General features: G+C 38.2%; 1 protein-coding gene across 1 annotated transcript in view; it reads right to left on the reverse strand.

Annotated features, from left to right (window-relative positions):
• Nucleotides 1–23,085, reverse strand: part of SEMA3D (semaphorin 3D) — a gene marked incomplete at its 3' end in the record, with an annotated part of 127,526 nt that overhangs the window by 50,128 nt on the left and 54,313 nt on the right. The window contains exons 4-7 of the mRNA XM_079549169.1: nucleotides 16,626–16,688; nucleotides 14,826–14,945; nucleotides 10,664–10,757; nucleotides 7,293–7,421 (exon numbers count right to left, since the gene is read on the reverse strand). Coding sequence (XP_079405295.1) covers nucleotides 7,293–7,421; nucleotides 10,664–10,757; nucleotides 14,826–14,945; nucleotides 16,626–16,688 — 406 coding nt within the window. The remainder of the gene's footprint in view (nucleotides 1–7,292; nucleotides 7,422–10,663; nucleotides 10,758–14,825; nucleotides 14,946–16,625; nucleotides 16,689–23,085) is intronic.

A 23,085-nucleotide genomic window follows, 5' to 3' on the forward strand; every position in this document is an offset into this window, starting at 1 on the left:
CAACTGACTGATCAGTCTTAAGAAGATAACTCCTTGTTTTGCATCAACACACAAAGGCTATAGCAATTTGGGAAAGGGTTGCTGGGGGAGGCAGCGGACTCTTCTTGTAGGTCTCCAAAAGCTGCCTGGATATGGCCCTGGGCACCCCGATCTGGGTATCCCTGCTTTAGCAGGGATTGGATCACTGGGACCCAGAAGTCTCTGCCAACATCAGCCATCCTGTGATTCTGTGATATTCTGTTTGGGCCATTTAAATCCACTCTCTGCAAGGAATGCTAAGCAGTTATATTACTTCTAATCTCAACCAAAGTGAGACTGGCTATTTCTGCCTGCATCTCATAGGTGTGACTGCGTGATTATTGGGCCAAGACTTTTACCCCACATTCTTCACTATCTTACATAGCTCTCATTTGTGACCTCCAGTCCTTGCTCACTGCCTTTTTTTTTTTTTTTTTTTAACTTATTATTCTGCACTAAAATCAGAAATTAAAGAAATTCCGTAGGCCCCACAGACTACAGCAGAGCAGGCAACCACACTGTGTGGCTTAAGTCACGCCAATAGTTGGGGAAATAACTTTTAAGACATTCCCTAGCGTGCTACAATATATGAGCTCTTTTGAGGGCCCTTGGATCAATTACGTTTTTCTTTAAATAGAAGTGGCTATGCAAATACAGTACAAAGAGACCCTTGACTCCAAAATACATTCTTTTGGCAATAATGTAAAATCCCTTATAAGTGGGAAGGGCTGCAGTAGAAAGCAGTAAGGAGGATTGTGTAAGATGGTAGAGCAAACAGAACACATTGGTGATTTGTGGTGAGTACTATTATCAGCTTTTATTGTATTTTTGTGCTTTTACCCTTTTTCTAATTATTACCACTTCATATTAGCTTTAAGGAGTTTACACAATATACACTATGGTACACACAGAACAAAAATAGGGTCATTGATTCAAAAGTCTGCAAAGATTTGCAACAAAATGTGATGTGTTTAAGTGCTGAATATGTACCTTCATGACAGAAGAGTAAATTTATGGGTCAGCACAGCCACAGTGCTGCTTCCATTTTAAACCTTTCTGACAATATAGAATGGCGCCAGCAGAAAAATGAAATGATGGAGGCATCAGGCCCTATAAATTTAAGTGAGGATTTCAAAATGAGCCTAAAGCAAATATTCAATTACTCCTCGGGGTCTGTAAAGCTACTTTGAAGATTAGATCTCTAAGTATGAAAAAATACATAAATGCACTTCCAATAAGGTTTCTAAACTATGCAGTTAGTTTGAATAAACATTTAATATAAAAACCTGTGAAATACTACTGTAGCATTCATTTGAATTTCACATAGTTTTTGTTGATATCGTTGTTGTTTTTAATTTTCATTCATGGAATCAAAACCCTCTACATATGTTTCTTAAGGAAAAAAAAATGTTCACTGCTTTACTTGGCACAGCAAATGCAAAAACAAATGTCTCAATACCAATTCCTGGAACAGATTTAGAAGAATCTCTAACAAATTAAAGGAACACAAATATTTAATGATTTTAAATCACAATGGAGAACACTGATGTTGAAAGTAAAATCCAAACAAAAATATACTGTAAAAGATATGAAGAGAAAGAGATTGAAAACAATTTAATAAAAGAGATCATGAACTGAAAAGCACATTACGTTCTGCAATTGACATCTTTGTCTCATCTCTTGTAATCTGTCCATATAGCATAGACAAGCAAGTTTAAATCAATTGTGAATTAGGTTTTTGGTTCTTTGCATGGGAAACAAATTATATGATGATCATTTTAAATCAGTATTTGTTTTCCTGTATACACCACTGTCTCTCTTTAATTACTTTAACAGACAGTTTTCCTGCATATTAATTTCATGGCTAGACAGTATGTGACCAAAGAGGGGATTAAAGGCATCAGTAGCTCTTAGAAAGAAGCCACCATAAATTCAGGTGTCATTCATGCCCTTTAAATATGCTCCTGTGTCCTAGTGGGAATAGCTGCTACACCTGGTCCTTTATGGCTGTTCCATTTGCTTTGAGTTATCTGACTGTTATTTCACCTTTCTAACATTAGCAATAGTTTTAGACAGCGCTTTAATAATACCTCCAGAGAAGATTCCTTAGGTCTGGAAAGAGAGGACAGCAAATGAGCAGCAAATCTCAGAACATAAAGAATGGGAAAAGATACTTAGAACAGTTGGAGACTTTCTGCAGCAGCTCTTTGCAGCTGGGCTGCCAGAAATACAGGGCATGGTAAGTCACAAAGGACAGTGCTCACCTCATTTTCCTTTAACCCTCTATAAGCCCTCTAACCTAAACTCATCCAGCTCTTCTCTCAGGGAAGGACAGAAAGGGAAAAGGAGGAATGTGGTAATAAAGAATCTTATTTTAGGACAGATTCCTAGAGTAGGTGGAGTGATTGTCACCTCTGTCTGTAAATTGCAGGCAGAGAACGGAAATGGCTGAGCTCAGATGGGATGCTAGCTTTTGTCTTTGTAAAGTTCAGTGAGCTGAATCCCCACCAAAGCACTCAGGACATAAAGAAGTCACTGTCTGAAAGTATCCATCCCTGACAAAGTTGATTCAGTTGAAATAAAATTAAAGAAAAATAGTAATAATCAAGCAAACAAACAAATTTCTCCCCAAAACCCCCAAAAGATTAACACATGCTGAAGAACACTCATGCTAACTATGACTTTAGCTTCCTATCAAGGAGAGAGGAATGCACAGCTGGATGTTTGTATGTCTGGTACTCTGCTGTCCCAGCTGGAGGCAGGCATGCAGTTCCTGTGGGTGGCTTTGCCTTCCAGAGCAGGACTCCAGTCCCACACATCTTACCCAGTGCCCTGGATCTGGGACAGGCTGCTCCAGCCAACAGATTCTCCCTGTGTGATGAAATCTGAGCAGAGGCAGCATCCTTCAGGGCCACCGTGAGCAGGAGTATGAGCTGCGTAACCATGAGTCATGGGAAAGATTAGCTGCCTTCCTCCCTTTCTCCTTTGTAGAGAGGCTATTCAGTCATTGAGATTAAGACATGTCTTAATTAGTTAAGATAGAGATGCCCTGCAAGGAACTGAGAGGTATCCTACACATTTTTCCCTTGTGCTTTGTCTTTTCCTCCTTTCCCCCAGAAAAGAATAATCTTGTTTCCAGAAACGGAATAAAGACAAAACTTTTAAAAAATGAAGGTGCAATATAGCAAAACTTCCACAGCTCATTGGAGAAAAAAACAAAAAACAAAAAACAACTTACACATTATATCCTTATCCTAAGTAAAACACGAGTCATGCCTAGAAATAATTTATTTATAATTGTACAATTACTCAAGTGTGTACAACTTTTCCTGGAGGTCTAACATATGCTTGGTCAATGGGTGGTATTTTTAGGGAAAAAGGGATTTAGATGAGGTGAAGGTTTTAAAACCAAAATCAAGTAAATATTTTCTTTACACCAATACCAGCTGAAAGCAAAAAGTGTATGAAATTGGTAATGCTACACAATAAACTAGCAGTGTACTGGCTGCCCTATGGCTTACTGCAGAACTGATCCCATCATTTAGTATTGCACTCAACATTTTCTCCAAATAAGACAATTTAAAAATATTAAAAGCATCCAATTTATACCCATGCCTTGTAGTATAACATTGCATGGCTTGTGTATAAGAAGTTTTACACAGAGGGTGGTTGTAGATTTTATATGGCTGGAAACAGGTTACACCTGAAGAATATACGGGGTCTTCAGCACAGGATAATTTTGACATTACAATCTAATATGATGAAGCTGTTTTTCAAGCCTAGATATAAAAATATATTACACTCCTTAAAAAACTGTCACAGATTCAATCACTTTAAGTGAAAACAGAATGAATCATCAAATCTTTTCAGTTAAAAGTACCTTTATAAGTCATCTAGTCCAACTCCCATTCAATGAATGGGGACATCCACAGCTCAATCAGGTTGCTCAGGGCCTGATCCAACCTGACCTTGAAGGTCCCCTAGGACACAGAATTCACTGCATCTCTAGGCAACCTATTCCAGTGTCTCACCACCATTACTGTATAAAACTTTTTCTTTACGTCAATGTAAGTCTCTCTCTCCTTTTATTTTGAAACAATTTCTCCTTGTCTTATCAGAACGGACCCTGCTAATGAGTCTATCCCTTTCCTTCTTATAGCTCCATTTTAGATACTGAAAGGCTTCACCTGGAGTTTTCTCCTCTCCAGGCTGAACAGTCCCAGCTCTCTCAGCCTGTCCTCACAGAAGAGGTTTTCCATCCCTGGGATCATTTTTGTAGCCTTCCTCTGGGTGCACTCCAACAGGTCCACATCTCTCCTGTACTGAGAACTCCCCATCTGGACACAGCACTCCAGGTGAGGCCTCACCAGCACAGAGCAGAGGGGCAGGATCACCTCCCTCACCCTGCTGGCCAGGCTTCTTTTGATGCAGCCCAGGATACAGTTGCTTTGTGGACTGTGAGGGCACACTGCTGGCTCATGTCCAGCTTGTCATCCTCAAAGTCTTTCTCAGCAGGGCTGTGCTCCACTCTTACATCCCCCAACTTGTACAGATAGTGGGTGTTGCCACGACCCAGACACAAGACCGTGCACTTGGATTTATTGAACCTCATGCGGCCACCTGGGTGCACTTCTCAAGCCTGTCTAGGTCTCTCCCAGTGTCATCTTGTCTCTTGGGCATGTTGACCACACCCCACAGCTTGGTGCCACCCACAGATTTGCTGAAGGCACACTCAATTGCACTGTCAGTGTCGCTGATGAAGATGTGAAAGAGCACTGATCTCGGTACTGACCCCTGAAGAACACCACTTGTCACAGATCTCCATCTGGACATTGACCCATTGACCATCACTCTCTGGTTAAGATCCTGCAACCAGATCTTCCTCATCCATCACACAGTCCACCCATCAGATTCAGATATGTTCAATTTGGAGAGAAGGATGTTATGAGATCTTACTGAATGATGTTAAAGGTCTTACTGAAGTCCAAATAGATGACATCAGTGGCGCTTTCTTCGACCACTGATGCAGTTACTCTATCATGGAAAACAACAGGGTTGGTCAGGCAGAACCTTCCCTTTGTGAAGACACACTAATTATCCCACATTACCTCTCCCTCTCTTTCATGTGCCTTAGTGTAGCTTCCAGAAGGATCTCCTCCATGATCTTCCCTAACACAGAGGTGAGTCTGAGAGGTTGCTGGTTCCCTCAGTCATCCTTTCTACCCTTCCCAAAAATGGGTTCTGTACTATCTTTTATCCAATCACCAGGGGCCTCACCTGACTGCCAGGACTTTTCAAATATCAACAAGAGTGGCTTGGCAACTAGATCAGCCAATTCCCTCTGGACTCTGAAATGTATCTCATTAGGACCCATTGATTTATGGATGTTCAGGTTCCTCAGGAAGTCACAAACCTGATCTTGACTTACAATGAGAGAGGCATCATTCCCCTAGATCCCACCTTCTGAACTATTCACACAAGGGCTCTGTGTAGAGCAGTCACTAGTGAAGACTGAGGCAAAGAAGTTGTTGAATACCTTCCCAGCCTTCTCCTTGTCTGCTGTTACTAGCCTGCCTTAACTGCTCACTAAGTGGTACGCCATCTTGAATTTTCCTCTTCTTTGAAATATGAAATGAAAAATGGAAAGTCTATCAGAAAGGCATACCTTCACCTCAGCCTCCAAATTAAAACACAAATAGTTCTCAGTCCTTTCGTTTATCCCATGTTCTTGTACTGGTCTCAAACTGCTCATGAAGAAACATTAATAGTATGAAGAAATGCTTGGAACTGGATATTTAAACTATAAGTTCTTTTGGACTGGGAACTGAGCCCTCTTTCATTGTGCTGTAATGCTCATCGAGGTGGATCTGTACTAACGATAACACCAGATGCTCCTTATGAGCACTTCCCAATAAATCTTTATTTCTGGGATATCTTAACATCCCTTAGGAAAGCAGCTACTCTAACTGCCTTTCCATACTAAATACCAGAAAGCAGCCAGTGATAAAATCAGATGTTAGATATAATTATTAGAGACAACTGCCTCCTGGATGGACTCGTGCTGGCTCACCCATACTGCACACATATCAGTTCTGTTCTATAGAATATTCAGAAATGAGAGGGAGGAGAAAGGAGAGGTGGGACAAGAAAGATATTAAGCCATACACTTGAAGAGCACAGGAGATGGAAGTAAATAAAGTTAGCAGAGTCAAGTGTGAGATCTTTTATCAGTCCACAGGACTACATCTATTTGGACAGGTAAAATGACTTGAAGTGGCTTTTCTGTTATTCCTCATCCACCAGGAGAAATCTGGCAGTCACGGAGCCACAACTAGACAGCAATATAGGGCAAGAACTTAGGTGGAAGAATAAAAAAGTAGAGAAATAATAAGAACATTTCCTCTTGTTGAGGTCTCAAAGAGTTAAAAGGCAAAATTATGTCTTTCAGAAGTTGTCTGCTGGGAAGAGAACTTAACCCTGTGGTCAGCAGGCCTGGATTTACAATGCATCCATAGTTACACAGGCAGCCTGAAACAGGGCCAGTGTTGCCACATCTTTAAAGACAGCTGACAGCTAAAAGGGGGATGCTTTAATTGAGCAGGGTTAGCCTGTGAGCGAAGTTTTCCATGTTACTCTGTGTGTGGTTTGAGACTAGCTGAGTGTAAATGCGTCCAGTTTTTTAGAGGGTTTACTAGCTCAGAATGTTTTTAACGGGCAAGGCAAGGAAAAGCAGTATTTTGTTTGGGAAGCTATTTTAGGGTGCCTGTAGTGGTTTTAAAATGATCTTCACAGCAACAAAGAGTATTTTTCCCCTCTATAATGGAAAAACAAAAACAAAAACAAAAAAAACCTCCTACCTAAAAACACCGAACTTTCAGTCTGTCATTTCAACATACTTTAGGGAACAGTTTTAAACAAGTGATTGGAAAAAAAGTTTAAAAAAATTATTCCAACAAAACTGGAAATGAAAGCATTTTAGTCATGATAGTATTCCAATTACAGGACTATATACGGATGTCTAGATTAAAGACGGAAAGAACTATTAGGTCCTACTTTCCTCCTCTTTCCTTAATTAGCATTTTCACCTCTGACTTTTCTCAAGTGCATTTTTGTTCCACTGAGCTTTCTCCAAAAAAGCCTACATAATCCAAAGATACCATGATACAATATCTATATTTATACTTACTGGGTATATATTTATTTAAGAAAGGGGCTATTAACTTCAGAGAAGCAGGGACAATGCAAATGACAACAGCATATGTTTGGGATCTTACCAGTAAGCCAGTAATGTTCAGAAATGTCAGTTCTGATGTAATGGTGGTCGTGAGAAGGGCCCAGGGAACGTGTTAGAGCAGTGTCTTTGCCAAGGAAATCAGAAGCTGTTCCAGCATAAAGATACTCATCTGCAAATGAAAAAGCAATGAGGTTTCCACATACATAAAGTAAACAAATTAAAACTTTGTATTTTGTTGGGTGAACAACACCTGTGTCTAATTTGCCTATGAACTAATTTAATACTTTGAAGTGTTTTTGTTACTTTATTGGGATTTGTGGTTTTATGAAATTACTTACATTTGAACGGACATAGTATTTGTAATTGTATCCCTGAGAAATTAAGGAGTCCATGTCTGATTTTCAGATCTTCTAGGCAACCAGAAAAGCAAATCCCTCCAGGCCTTAATGGGGATACAGCTAAGGACATAATGGCATACCTAAACCAAGCATCTTGCTCATTAGCACTGACCATGAGCCTGCAGGCTGTGATGCAGACACAACCATCTACCGATTCAAGCTAGCCTTTGTCCCAGCCTTGTCCCACCACACGTGGCTTGGCTGCTCCTGGGCTTGAACTGGGAATTTGATGGATGCTCCACTATAGGAACTTCATGGCTTGGCAATTTCCTGGAGCAGGGATCTCTGCCCAACACTTCATTCACAAAGAGGAATTCAGGCACTAGGGGAATTCTTCTAAACTATGTAGCATGTTAATAGTAGGAATATGGCTATAGACCCAAATTGCGATCATTTTAACACAGTGAGTTGTTCCACTAAAATAAATGAGACATCTTGCTTGAATGAGGCAGCCAGAAACTGTCTCACAAAGAAATGGTATTTATAATACTGCACAGGGTGTTTGCTACAACTGCAGTTACTATTTATTTTTCCGACATCTTTTTTGGGACTGTAAAACTACACATATGTAAGAATTGCACAATATTTTCTGCTTTTCTTCAAATCTCAGTATCTTTCTAAAAAGAAGCAAAGAAACGGTATTGTTGTGAAATTAACTGTATTGTGCATTTTACAACAATTCTCTTTGTTTCTTTTTCTGTAAAAATAACAAGATTTATCAGGTAGGGGAGCTTTGTTTTTTTTTTAATAGCTTGCAAGAAGAAATTTCTTCAGTTTGAAAAAATAAAGAAGGTTCACATTTATACATAATAATCATATAAAATTCTGCATGATACATAAAAATACTTTTGTAGATTTTCTGATGTTGTGAGTGGAAACATTTCACAAGATATTTCAGTGAGAAGCCCTTTGTTGAGAGTGAACTCCAAATAACTACCATTCAATATAAATCATAAATATTGTGTGGTTTCATTTGCAAAAGATGTAAACGCGCTTAAAAAATAAGACAGAAAGAAAACAAAACTAAGCAAAAAAAAAAAACCCACAACCACTGACCCACAAAAAAAGATCTGTCAGCTTTCTTTTTGCTTCATTATTACTGTTACTTATGTATTATTTCCATGACAGTACTGGAAAGCACATCTTTCAGACAGCATGTCGCCTTTGTAAAGGAACAATAGTGCGTTCAGAACAGTATTTGTCATAGTGAAGAATGGGTAGAGTAATTGGTGTTTGCTAACTGACAGGCACTCAGTGATCGATAAATCCAAAGGACTAACAGAAAATGCCCATCCTTGCCCAGGCTCTGCTGACAAGGCGCTTTCAGCACTTCTCATGGTTTTTGATATCTCCCAGTCCATGTTCCAGTTATTATCAGAATGGTTTTGGTGAGTGGCAGTTTGTAACAGAAGATGGATGACAAACAGGTGATTTTTTCAGTTAGAAAGCCTGGGTTTTCCAATGGCATATAATATAGTATTGTATTTTACTTGGGGTAAAATGCTGTGTAAAATTCAAAGACAGATTAGATATTTCTACAAAGAATGAAAACACTTGCATTTAACCACTTACAGGGATGGAAATATACAACAATATTAAGCTCATATTTATACCTGATTACAAATGCTTTCTGAAGGATGCAAATAATATTTATTGCTATTTTGCAGATAAATAAAAGCAGGTGGAGAGAAACACTAAGAAAGCTATTCCTCTTGCCAGTACAGAGATGGGAACTGAGCTCCCCTGAGTCCCAGTGCAGTATCTTATCCATGAGTTATACTGCTCTCCTAGCACTTTAGGAAATAAAGTAATCATCCAAAGATAGGTCAAGAACACATTCTCTGGTCAGGCCTGTAACTCTTTACAATGCTCCTTGTACAGTATAGTGAAGCACTTGATATCAGGCATAGCGCAGGAAGGGATGCTAAAACAACCCAATTACCAATTTTATCTAGCCTGAAAATTCTTACATACTGAAGATTATGTTTTAGTTAGCAAAGCACAGCAGCTTCTTCAGCTCGCAAGACTTAATAGAGAAGTCAATGCACTAGTATGCTACTAGAATTAGCCAACACTATAATAAATCACAGAGCTACACTGCATTAAGACAAAAAAAAAAAAGAATAGAATAAAGTTTCTAGAATTCCATTTTAAAAATAGACTTCACAGTCATTAAGTAGTACTAGGGGTCCCTGAAAAGAATAAGCACTGACTTTAATCTATTGTTTTTAATAAAGGAAGTCCTGCCCCGTCTGTTGGGTCACAATCGCAAATCATCTATCTTATTATCAGAGAAGAAAGACTGAACATTAGTCATATTCTTTTTATAACACAGTGACCAATACTTCAAAGCATTGTCACCACTGCTCTTTGGTTGTAAATGAAAACGTCATGGTGCTTCACTCTTATCTTGTATTCATAGGCTTGATGGACAAGTTAAATGAAAATTGTCCGAAGCTATGAACCAAACCATGACAAAAGTGTCTCTTATAGTGGTTTGAAATCCGGAGGTCAAGCTGACATTCCTCTGTACCAAATGTCAGACCACACAGTGCTGCGATGCACGCAGCAGGCAGATTGCGCTATCTTGTTCCTAGGCTTCCAGCTTCAGAAGTGGCTACTCAAGTAAATAGAAGCCTCAAAAATGTATTTATGGAAATAGCAGATGTCAGCAGACTTCAAAGGGCAGAACATATTGATAATTGCAGAAAGAGCCCTAGAAGCACTTGAAACTTTGTCTGTCCATGTGTTGGTTTGTCTTTTTTTGTTGCTAAAGGAGAAATGACTGGGTGAGGATGAAACCCTGCTCAGCTGGCAGAGACTTCACAGTCACTTCACTCAGGTTTCTCTGCTTTTGTTGATGTGTTTCCAACTTTTGGTGTCAGCAGACTAAAGGGTTCCCCCAAGTCCCAGCACACAAACCAGCATCAGAAGCACAAGCGGTGTCAGAGCAGCTCTGCTGGTGACATCTGCTGAGCCTCTGACCCCTGTAACTGCTCTGATGGTTTCTTACCTGCCATCACTGATGCAAATGGCTGCTGAGGATCGAAAGGACATTTCAACCTGCCCGACTCCAAGTTCTGAGTATCCAGCCTGAATATTGTTTCCTGAGAATAAATACATATTCATTATCCTGGTGTGGCTGCAGAGAAAAACTCACTCAGACAAACTGCTTTGCTAACAGATTAAGTGGAGGTGTATCATATCACACAGCTGTCATCTTAGAGTTGATGTTTACAGTTCATACTTCTGTTTTACATCTGGATTTTTTTTTTCACTCATCATTTTTACGTATCTTGCTTACTCTACAGTGAAGAATAAATCTTCAAAAAATATAATGATTTTCAGGAAGAAAAAAAGATGCATTGTTCATTTCAATTCAAAGTAGAGGCTGAATTGTGCTTAAAAGGCACTAGTATCTATTTAGGAAAGTGCTGATAGACTATGTTGCAACAGGAGACCCAGAAGGGATTCTGGCTGACTCCTAAATTTCTCCAGGGACTGCTGAATAATGTTAATGGCAGGCACAGTTCAGTCCCTTTAAATAGGAGCAGCACATGCTCTCTTTTGTTATTTTAACAAGGCTAATGATACAAGAGATATTAGAATAAATCCCTCCTTGTAGTTCCCAAATACAGCCATCAATGCTTGGGTGACGGAACAAGGGTACAGAGGAAGATAAAGGAAATAAATTACTTAAAAGTCATTCCTTATGATTTCAGTGGTCAATTTTGCATTTTTTGATTCAATTTTTGTAAGCACTGCTCTGAAGTTTTACTAGTTTGGAACAGCCCAAGTGGACATTTTCACATATTCCTTTCATCAGTTTTCTAAAAGCACACATAACTGAAACCCACAGTGTATCCTTCTGAAGACAAACTGGTTATTAGAATGAGTAAAGTCTTAGTAGGTACAGAGAGATTATTTTAAGAATGTTGCTATTAGAGAAGGGAGAATTCCTGCTGAGGTGTTGTTAATGTACTCTCCCATGGAAAGTGGCATTCAGAATCCCACTGGCACTCAGGCATCAAATCATTATGGGTTTAATGTTTACTGCAGAGGCACAGCTTTTGAAGTTAGTTAAAAAGAAATATCTATGATTTAAAACATTACGTAAAAGAGGGTGAAGTGACTTTGTTTCTATAGTGGATTGTTTCTGTAACTTCGACTTGCAAGAGAACTGAAGAGTGCAAATGACAGCTAAATATGCCCAAAGAGATTCACATAGAATTAGACTTCACAACACATTTATTCAATTTATGCTAAGCATACATCAGACTATAAATAACCAAACATTGCTATTTCATCGAGATGTCTTCTAAACCCCATAGGCTCAGAAGACAAGAGGCCGGAATACTGAATAATTAAGGTTCTTGCTTAAGAGGGAAAAAAATCAATTCCAATCAGTGGAGATAAATTCAATTCTCGCTGCTATAAAGCAGAATTTAATAGTTAGACAAGAACTATTGTTATCCTCTCAAACATCTGAGATATTAGGTAAACCAAATTATCAGGCCACTTAAATGCATTCATCAAGGACAACGCTAAATTAAAAACTGAGCATTGTTTTGCCGACAATAGAATATTATTGTCCCATTCTCATTTCTTCTAAGAAATGCAGCCCTGATCTGCTCAGAGAACCTTTGTGGTATAACACACGCCAAGAAGCTTGTTCCTATGTCCAGGAATACTCAAGAGACTGAGGACTCTGTAGATCACTATCAAACACTCCAGACTTCAACCACACAAATTAATGGACACAACCACGTATTCATGCAGTTAACCTCTTGCTTTCAGTCTGGACAAAGATTTCAAAGAAAAGAGCGTCCCTTGGAGACCTGTGGCTAAGAGCACCGGATGGGCCAAGCCTCTTCTTCATCAGCCAAGAGAAGTTTTGGCAGTGACTTCAGCACTAGCGAGGCTAGGACTTTAATCCCCTTTAATTGTGTGATCCTGTAAGGGATTTGTATGGCTTCAAAAGCAGTGTGTGCTGTGGTTTTGAGTCACCTGATCCACACTCCTTTCCTGTCTGCTTCTGCAGCATTGGCAGCAACCAGCAGGGCACTGGGCAGATCCTCCAGCAGCTTCCAGAGGTCAGCAGGGTGCTGCCTGCTTTCAAAGCCCTGTGAGACTATCTCAGGCTCTGGCTCTCCCAAGCATCCCACAGCTTCCTAGAGAGGCTGCTAATTATCAAACATTCATTATCCATTCTTACAAATCAGAGCTTCAAAATATCTAAAATAACAGATCTGCAACAGGACAGCTTTGAATTTCCACACAGGATTTCTGGCTTCAATTCCTACAACCAGGAGACTTCTCCAGCTGCCTGTCAAATTCAAGTCAATGCGTTTCAAGAAGAGTGGACTAAGGACTCTCCTGCTATGTCACATTTATCTGGACAGGCAGTGGCTATATTGCTGTTTGGAATCCTAGGAGGAACGGGAAAACATATCTGATGCCATTCAAAGTCACTGTTTCAGTAGGATGTTGCAGAAGAGACGTATCAGCAGGAAAGTTGTAAGTAGTGATGAATGCTGAACAGCTCACTGCTGCAGCTGAGCAACCACTGAGTGCAGAACAGGCAGAACTGGGAGACAGGAGATTAGGAAATACAATATAAGGTTTCTTCTTTCATTTCCTCTCATAAGGTAATTGGTCATATCTAATTGAGACAAACCCCCTTGTCTAGACTGACCGCCAGACTGAACAATCAGGCCAAATCCATAATTTTATAATGTCTGATGAGAACAACCAACAACCATCATAATGAAATTACAATGGGACACTGAATAAGACAGCTCACTAATGACCGAGAGGTAAACCAGAACCTTACACTCTTGCTGAGAGTTGTTCTGCTCAGTTCAGCTGTGGACATAATCATTTGAGCTGAGGAATCAGAATGATACAAGAGATGTAAAGCTTCAGTTGTTTCAACTGGAGTAATCAAAGAAATGAAGCAAAGAAGACTAAGTTGTTTCTTTGCAAGCCCAACTGTACAGCCTGTTCCAAACAGTACCAGGAGAATTAACAGCTTATTAGGGAAAGAGTACCATCATGCATATTTCAGGCAGCTCTGTAACTTCAGCATTCTCTGGTCAGCCATGGTCCCACATAGGACAATAAATAAATAAATAATAAAACCTTTACCCTCTCCCTCTCCCCTGCCTTCACCCCCCCCCCCCTTTTTTTTTTTCTTTTCTGTAAAGCATTTGCCATCGATTTTCGATTTTGTCCATCAGCATAAATCCAATACATACATACTTGAGCTTACTGCATTTAATAACATATCGTTACAACTCACTTTTTATATTCTACAATTTCACCTAGATACAAAGAAAAGGAAAAGCTATTTCTACAGCAGTGCAGGAAGCCTGCACTACAGGCAAATAACCAGACAGGTCATCAGACACTGTCTAAGAGCAGAGCCAATGTTATAAATATAACTAAAGTGTTATACGTATAGGAGTTAAAAAGAGACTTGTGTACTAAGTGGCTGCTTGACACAACACCAAAATGCTTCTGTTGTGGGGGTTACATCTCAAACATTTACCACTTAGGATGGAGATTTCTTTGTCACCAGCAAATGAAGTCCAATCAGCTGCTAACTTCAGTGCAGGAATTCAACACTAGTGACCGAGGACACCCAGCACTTAGCGACAGGGCTGCAAACCATCTGCAAAGGCCTGAGATGCCGCCCTTCAGCTTAGACTTAGAGACCATTTACAAACTCTGATTTACTCTTGTGCACAAGGAATAGGAAGCCATCCCTGAGGAGCAGGAGATATGTGTACATTAGAAGATAGAACAACTAATGTCATCTTGAACTCTGTGTGTGTATGTAAGCAGAAAGTATATGCGGAAATGACTTACAAGAAAGAAGGACATCTGGGTTAAATGTGCTCCTCACTTACTTAATCATGTGGAAGTGTCATTCTGAAGAACTCTGTGTATTAAGCCTTACCAAGGAAAGTGCTTTGTTCAAAAGCGATATGCACATATCGAATGTGAGAACACGAGTTCCTGTCTGACCTTCAAAATCCACCATTTACTCTGTTATTTACGCAAGCTGCTGTCAGTTCATTTTTTACACACTTGCATGGTATTTCCCAATCTATAATGAATGCTAGACAAAGGTTACTCCTTGACGTATTAGAGTAGTGAGAAAATTAAATTACCTCTTTGTGAGTGCCAAGTTCAATGTACCCACAGAGGGGGTGAAATGCTCCTGTGCCACAGACATAAACATGCGTTCGGTTGTAGGGCTGAAGGACCCTAATAAAATTGGCACATTCTGTCTGTTGCAAAGAGAAAAGAGAGAAATGTTAATTTTCATGTTTATTTTTCACTTTCACAGTCTTTGCTACGTTTTAGCCTTAGGATCCTTGTATTTAAACTTAAAACTACTGTAGTGGTGATTGTTTACTAATCAGTTCAAAGTTGTGATGGTTAAAACTTCACAGTGGCTGTGTATCAGGCAGCTCATCAATCAGACTTGTAAGCCCTTCTTTTGTAATGCTTACAGCCATGAGGAGCTATGTGGTAACAGAGCAGATTGGATGACGTCTGCTCAGCTCATGCTGTAGACATATTTCTAGTCAACTGAGGTCAGATAGCCACCAAATTTGTCTGCCTATAGATCCTTCTGCCTTTGCTTCTGATCGACGGTTCTGCACAAGCTTTAACACCAAAGATTACATGATAGAAAACTCTGTGGCAATCAGAAGGACTTCAGCGTACTTCCAGCGGGATGTTTTGTGTGAGTGACCTCTCTCTGCACCAACCACATCCTGCTGGTCACTTTTATTTGAATCCTTTGGGAAGCTGAAGCTAGTCCTGGCTTTAAGTGGACTTGGCTGTAGCTAGTAAGCAGTCCAGATGGCTGCCATATGCTGTAAGGGTGTTGCATTGGTTGATTATGAAGGCCTGTTGTAGGCTTCCCCAAAATTGAAGAAATATAAACAGATACAACAAGGTATTTAGGAGGATATACAGAAGCTACCAACCTGCACCTAAGTGAGAGGCAAACTGCAGAAGCAGTGCAGGATTCAAAAAGGAGAAAGTTATAATGTATGCCAAAAACAAATATTCCCTCCTCTGGTCTTTTTCCTTTTGTTTAGGTACAGAAATATATCAGTATAAATCCTCCATAGAGACCAATATCGGAACTTTCCAACTTTCCCAGTGCTCAGAAGAGGTGTTGTTTAGCCCTTGTCTGCTGTAAAGATAATAGTGGCAATAAGCTAGGATAAAAAGTTTAAATTCCTGAGACAAGAGGGGAGAGAGTATTTTGAGCTGGGCTCTACCTTAGTAACAGACAGCTCAAGAGAAAACACAAGATTTGTGGAGAGGAAAGGAAGAAATTTTATTATACATCCAATAAATGTTTACATTTATGGTGGACTCTAGACACGATGTAATCTGCGCCATGTAAAGAAGATATGAAAGTTTTATTGTATATATGCTTGTACCTTATATACACAGAGATTTCTGTAAGATTTGTGGTTTCAACGCTATTAGGTCAGAGATTTTATTTTAACCTTAACCTCAGTTGTCTGCAAATTAAGTTAATTTGTAATGTCCGTTGCTACTCTGTTTCGTTAATCAATTATAATGGAGTTACATTCAGGATAATTTCCAAGAAAAGAGCAGTTCAATGAGAAGGAAAGGATTTCCACAAGAAAAATATTTCCCACAGTAAAAGTCAGAAGAACGTCCATTCATCTATCAATTGACTTCATTATATACAAGGACGGCTAAAACACTTGCTGTTTTTAATAGTGAATATTTTTCTAGAAGCATTAACATTTAAAGAGATCATGATTTTTAAATGACTCTCCCCCCTTTTTTCAATTAGTTCAGGAAAACAAAACAAAACAAAACCTCAAAAACTTACAAACAGATTTAGTGCATTTAGAAACAAATATACAGATGTGCAATATTACCAACAGTAACAAAAATATGAAGACTGTACTTACATGGGCATCTTTCCCAGCTAGTTTGCATAATTCCAACTTTTCTTTTGCTGCAGGCCAGTAAATCTGGAAGATAGTTTAAATAAGACAAAGATTATGAATAATACAAATAGTCCTGTGACTACTTATAGTTTAACTACCTCCATGAGCAGTTAAAACATACTTATACATGTTGAAGAAATTTACATGAGTAGAAGTGAACCTGGCTTTGAAAACAGTCTTCCACCAGAAGTACCAAGGCTTTAAAGCAAACTCCTTGTTCTTTGTTGATTTCTTCATTGTGCATATCTACTTTTAATAAGTGCTCAGTTAATCCAGATAGAACACCTTGTAAGTACTCTGAATAGCATGCTTTTCTTAAAGATAAGATGAGCCAAAATATCTAGAAATTGAACTGACTGCAGAACTAGGCAATTCAATTTGTAATGAATTTGGTCCAGTGAACACGGCAAAGCAATTTTAAAGAAACAGCTCGCTGTTACTACCAGTGCCCAAATGAAAAGAGGTTTTGTTCAAAAAACTAAAGATAGGTGAAGGGAAATTCTCAGAACAAGAAGTGCCTGACAAAAAATTAATACCACACAAAAATATTACTTTTCAACAATAACCAAGTGTACTGAGTAAAGCATACAGATTTTGAAAATGGAATATATAAGCTTAAAAAAAAAAATCATATACCTTACATAATTTTCAACATAAAATATTACCAACTTTCTTTCTTCTTTCATCTGTACAATTCTGTAAATTAGTTTTTGGTGTAAATGATGGAGCCAGATGACAAATCACTGTCAGTTACTGTAACCTCAATGATATTAGTGAAAAATGTCAAAGAAAAACTGCTAAGGTTCTGGTTCATTGATTTCAATTAAGCAGTAAAAATTGGTTATTGTTATTTTTCAGATTCTATTCAATTCAAAAGATAAATTAAATATAAATTTTTCCAGAAGCATCATGCTGAGCACAGATTTATTTTTTTTTCCCCTGCTTATTTTGACAAAACAAATGTACAGCCAGTCCTTGTGATTAACAATAACAAGTCACAGTATTTTTTGATCAAATATTGGTTAGGAAATTGTTTCAAGTTCCAGAAACTAATATGCAGATTACAAGTAGTTAGAGATTTCTTTTTACTCTTAAGCCTACAAACACTTTCTAAAACTTTAAATAATGCCATATGAATAAAGCTTAGAGATTACAGATAAGATTAAAAACAATGATTAAAGATAAAAAGCATTAAAAATTGTCTTTCAGTAAAGATGTATAACTCAAAAACATGCAAGAGAAAGTAGTATCTATAACATTCCCTTAGGTTCACCCAGCTGTTGGCACCTTTTAAGATGTGCCTTGCCCCTTACATGGATTCACCAGGTATGAAAACACAACTGGAAATCAGCTGCAGTGGTATCTTTGGATTACACAGTGTACAACTCCAGAAAGTAGAGCAGGAAGTACTGGGAACTTGGCAAATCCATTGGGAAGAGCTGAAGCTAGTGCTAGTGACCTCAACTGGTCTCTGCCTGGGCAGAGTGGTACAGCTTTGCCTTGCAGCACTGGTCTGCCACAAGTATCATTGTATTAAGCAGAAGGAGAGCTCGATGCTTAAGAGGTGCTGCTGAAGAAAGAATGATGAAAAATAAACCGATAGAGGAATATAAGATCAGGGATGTCCAAATGTCTAGGTAGTCTTAAACTGAGATCTGATCTTCAACTGTCTTGCATAGAAACTTCATACCTAGTTCTGCCCACACAACTCCTATCCACAACAGAAAAGGTTATTACAGAAAAGGGTCTTTGAGGAATCTTTTATTTTGGTTTTGGCAATGTTTAGTTGTCTGGTTATGTAGACAAGATCTCCTTCAGCAGCTTTTTGAAAATACCTGCCTCTACCCTCCAACAACACAGCAGTACTAGACATTTGCTTTGGGAGACCTAGTTATATTGGAAAGCAGCTATTTGAAGTTATCATATATATTAATGGACACCACCTTCAACTCTTGTTGAGATTCTTTCATTGGTCATTGCGTTTGTCATGTAGGTTGTACAATTCAGGATGAGATACACCTCCTGCCTTTGTGACTGAAGACCATTGTCAATTATGACAGAAAAGTCATTTGATTCTCATTCTGGCCACTCAACAGCCACAGTGTGTAGCGTTGTGCAAAACCACATTAGTCAATGGAAAGCATAGCTAAGCAATCCAACTAACTTTAAAATCAACATGCAATACTACACAAAGGAATTACAGTGATATTTATTTGCTTTTCATCTGAGAATTGAAAGGTTCCCAGAAATAGTCATTTCTAAACTGTAACAGATCAAGACAAGTGCTTAATACAGTAAGTGCATATCAAGACACTGTCTTCAGGTTTAAAACAGTACAAATTATATATATATAATGATCCGCATTTGAAATGTCTAGATAAATCTTAGAATAGCTATGTGTAATTGCTCAGTTTAAGAGAAGAATGTAACTAGTTGAAATTCATCAACAATATACTTAAACAGGATCATTTTCTTCTCTTAAGCTTCAGTTTATTATCCTTGCAAAATACCCATATCAAAATTCCAAGATTAGGGCTACTGTCATGATTTCCCAATTGTATCTTTTATGGACTAATTAAAAAAAATAAACTTTACCATTACTTCTAAATAATTGTATAAATATTTTCTTAAATTTAGCAACAGAGAAGAAATTAAAATCTCCTAATAAGTGCAAGCTAACTTTTCTCTTGGCAGAATGAAAGAAATCCTCCCAGGAATACAAAATTAAGTAATGCAGAAGTGTAGGACAGATAAGGTATCACATTAAAGGGTAGCTGGAAATTGATTTCTGATTAAAACAAAACATTAGAAACCACAAAAATCCTTTTCAGATCAGAGGTGCAGTAAGTTCTAAAAGTAAGCAACATTTTTCCTTCCTCTAAACAAGCATTTTTACTGCAAGAATAAAGAGAAAAAATGAATTTTTAAAAATACAGATGTTTAATGTATATAAATTGTTAGATAGATGCTATATTACCATTATATGTATCTACAAAGATACAGTTCTACCCGTTTCATTTCAGCTGCCATCTGTCATGAATTAACAATACTGGTTAAGAGTTAATATTTCCCTTATCTTTCTTTATCTCTTTCTCAATCCACTTCTGTTTGTAGAGTAGAACAGTCTATAAACTCTTTGGTGAAGTGATGGCTCAAAGACAGAATGCTGAATTCTGATTTAAAAAAAAAAATGCTGTATTAAATTGGAGGTTATCCAAGAATCATTTCTAATGAAGCTACTAAATCTAGCATGATGCAGGGCTTTTCCAAAACACTGGAAGATAATACATATTATCAGCACGCGCGCACACACACAAACACACATAACAAATAAACAAAAAACAGAAGAAATTAAACATTTCTAAGAAAATTACAGACCTATTTGCCTTATTTCACCTTTTTGAAAGGTGTCAGAGCAGTTCTATAGGAAAGGGATAACTTAAGTTTCTAATGAATATCCAAATTGTATCACACTCAATATAACTTGGTGAAGAGTTATTGTTCCTGGCTAATGTTATGCCTTTCTTTAAAAAGACAGTTGAACTACACATTACTGTAGAACTCATCAGAGCTCCAGTAAAGTATTTTGTAAGGTGCAACACAGAAATATCAATTTCTAATTAGCTGAATTAATCATAGTTCAGCTGGGAAAATTTATACTTTTTTTAATTAAAAAATGATCTGATAGGTATGGAGCCTGTGGCAGGAAACTATTCATGGAATTCTTAAACAAATATTGGCAAAGTTCATTTTATTTCACATACTCTTCAGTAGTCTTTACAAAAAGAAAAATAAAAACAAAACAGCACTGCAACAAAATCTGGAGATGACACAAAGCTGGGAAGCATCACTAATACAAACAAAGACGGGTAATAATCCATGGGAGGAATAAAAGGATTTTGATGACAAGAATTATAGACAGTAAGGTGAAATTAGTGTAAACTGGTTGTAAATAAAAATAGATCATAGATTAAGAAAAAAATCTGAAAGACCAGAGAAATGAGATTCTGGGATTAAAGACCTTTCTACAGAAGTTGCATGAAGCATTCCACAACACTTTTTATAGCAGGATTGGATGGGGTTATTAAAGGAATACCTGCAGCATGAGCTATTTGTTTGTGACAGTGAGACCAATTGACTAACATGATTCCTCCCATTCCCATGTCCCCGAGATAATCATGCCAGCAATGAGCACTTAAGTGTTTCATTGAGGTCGATGGCTTTCAGCAGCCCTGGAGGTTTCACTGGAACCTCTCGTGTGCTTGACATCGCACACGTGCGTCAGCACTTCTCTATCAGCAGTCTCTGGTACGAGAAACCCCAAAGTGTTTTGTTAGTGGTACAGGTAGCACCAGCAGGATGCATCCCTATCTGGAGTGAAACACATCAGCTGACTGCTGTGTCTTGTAACACGCACTCACTGAATTTGATCCCTGTGAAGAAAGCCACTACTTCCTCTCTGTTTTGAAGGACTAAGAAGTGGGTCGAAGCACTTAGAGGAAAATACATTGATTTTAAGCAGCTGCTTGATACAAACAGAGAAAGCCTGCTTCCTTCCCTTGCTTTATTCTATGTACTACTTTTTGTTGTACTGATGCTTTAGAGAAGAAGGCATGGAATAAAATTATAGCATCCCTGCATCCAAATGTCTCATTAAGACTTTGGGAGTCATGCATAACATAACTCAGATGCTCAAGCTCAGTAACATTAATGTATTTTCTATATGACAGTTCCAAATGAAGCACTCAAAGAACAAAGGCAGATAGATCTGTAAGCTTATCATCACACTGGCATATGAAATGTGCTCCCCCTGAGAAATTTTCCTCCATGAGACTACTTCTCTGCACAATAAAAATAAATAAATACAACAAGATTGGATTCCTTACTCAGTGTAATGCAATCATAAACCAGATGCTGTAAAGAGAGCAACCGTATCAAAAAACGTTGAAGTAAACCAAGAGACAGTACAACCCCAGCTATGCTGCTTCCCTACCAATTTTAACATTCAGATTTCATTTTTCCCACCAGTAAAATGAGAATAATGGCACTTGCAACTTTCTCTCCTTTATGTTCCACTGCCTAAGAAATTAATTAATGGCTGAAAAAAGGAAAATGTTAAAAAAACTAGGAAGATCAGGGAGCACTGAGAATGATATGACAATGATCCAATGAAAAGACTGTCACTGTGTTTCGTATGACACTGTCGTAAATATCACAGCCCAATACCTCAACAGTAGGTGTTCAAAGATCACTCTCTAGGAATCAGAACATTTGTTGCTTCCATATACTGACTCAAGGTCACATCACTGCTAGAAGTTTATTGAATTTCCCAAGGAACATGGGAAAGAATTTCATGCCTTTTTAGTATTATTTTGCTGAAAACAAAGAGCGTTCTAATTAATGGGAAAATGAGCTTTTAGCATACTATGCAAGTGTACCAGTTGGTCTCTAAATACCTCACATCTGTTGCACTCATCTATTTGGTATGGGAAGTCCACAACTTGGGAAACTGCGGAGATTGTTCTCATACACAACTCTGAAGAGGAAGGTTACCCTAAGAACTTCTTGTAACTGGTTCCTACTGTACTTGCCATACTCTGGAATTCAACATTTTAAAGTCATGAGTAAACAAAGGAAGTTCAGATATCTAAGTTCCTTATCTGAATTTTTCCCTGCATTTGAAACCCAAACAGACTGTCTCTAGAACTAAATTTTTCACCTTTCTTTTTAACAGTTTTATCAAAGGTTAGCTAACTCCATGGACTACTTAGAGACTCCTAAAAGCCAGGCTAGTGTTCTTAAATCTCTGTTACTTTAATAACTACCAAAAACCTTCCTTCTTTCAACAGGTATTCCTACATCCGACATGCTAATTCCCACAGCTGAGATATATCTCCAGGGAGACATTTGACAGAAATTTCCAACTCCAATTATTTTATAGTAACAGAAAATCAGATCCCTGAAAGATTTTATATGGCACAGGGAGAAGAGAGGATATAAAGATCAATCCAGATTGATTTACAGCACTGCGGGAAACACAAGTGTCAAGGTATATTATTCCTTATTTTATGAAGCTGAATTTAATGCCCTTGGAAGTCAGAAGAAAACAGTTGTGCATTTGGATAACACACTCACAGACTTAGGATAGCTTAAATTTAGCAAGTGGCTGTTAAAGAGAAATGTTTGAACCAAACAAGCTTACATCGCATCTGCCTGAGAGAGAGATCTAAACTTGTCGCAGGGCTTTTCTTAAACTCCAAACGCAACTGCAGGAGTAGCCAAGGCTTTCAACATCCAAGGGCTTTCTGAGAAGTGCATTTTCAGGTGTACATTAAGCAGGTGTGAAAACACAAAGAAAACAGACCAAAAGCTGAATTCATTTACACTGGATTAAATCTTGAAAGGCTTCAGTGCTTTTGCA

Source organism: Tetrao urogallus, assembly GCF_951394365.1.
Source record: "Tetrao urogallus genome assembly, chromosome: 1".
In the NCBI taxonomy this organism is placed as follows: domain Eukaryota; kingdom Metazoa; phylum Chordata; class Aves; order Galliformes; family Phasianidae; genus Tetrao; species Tetrao urogallus.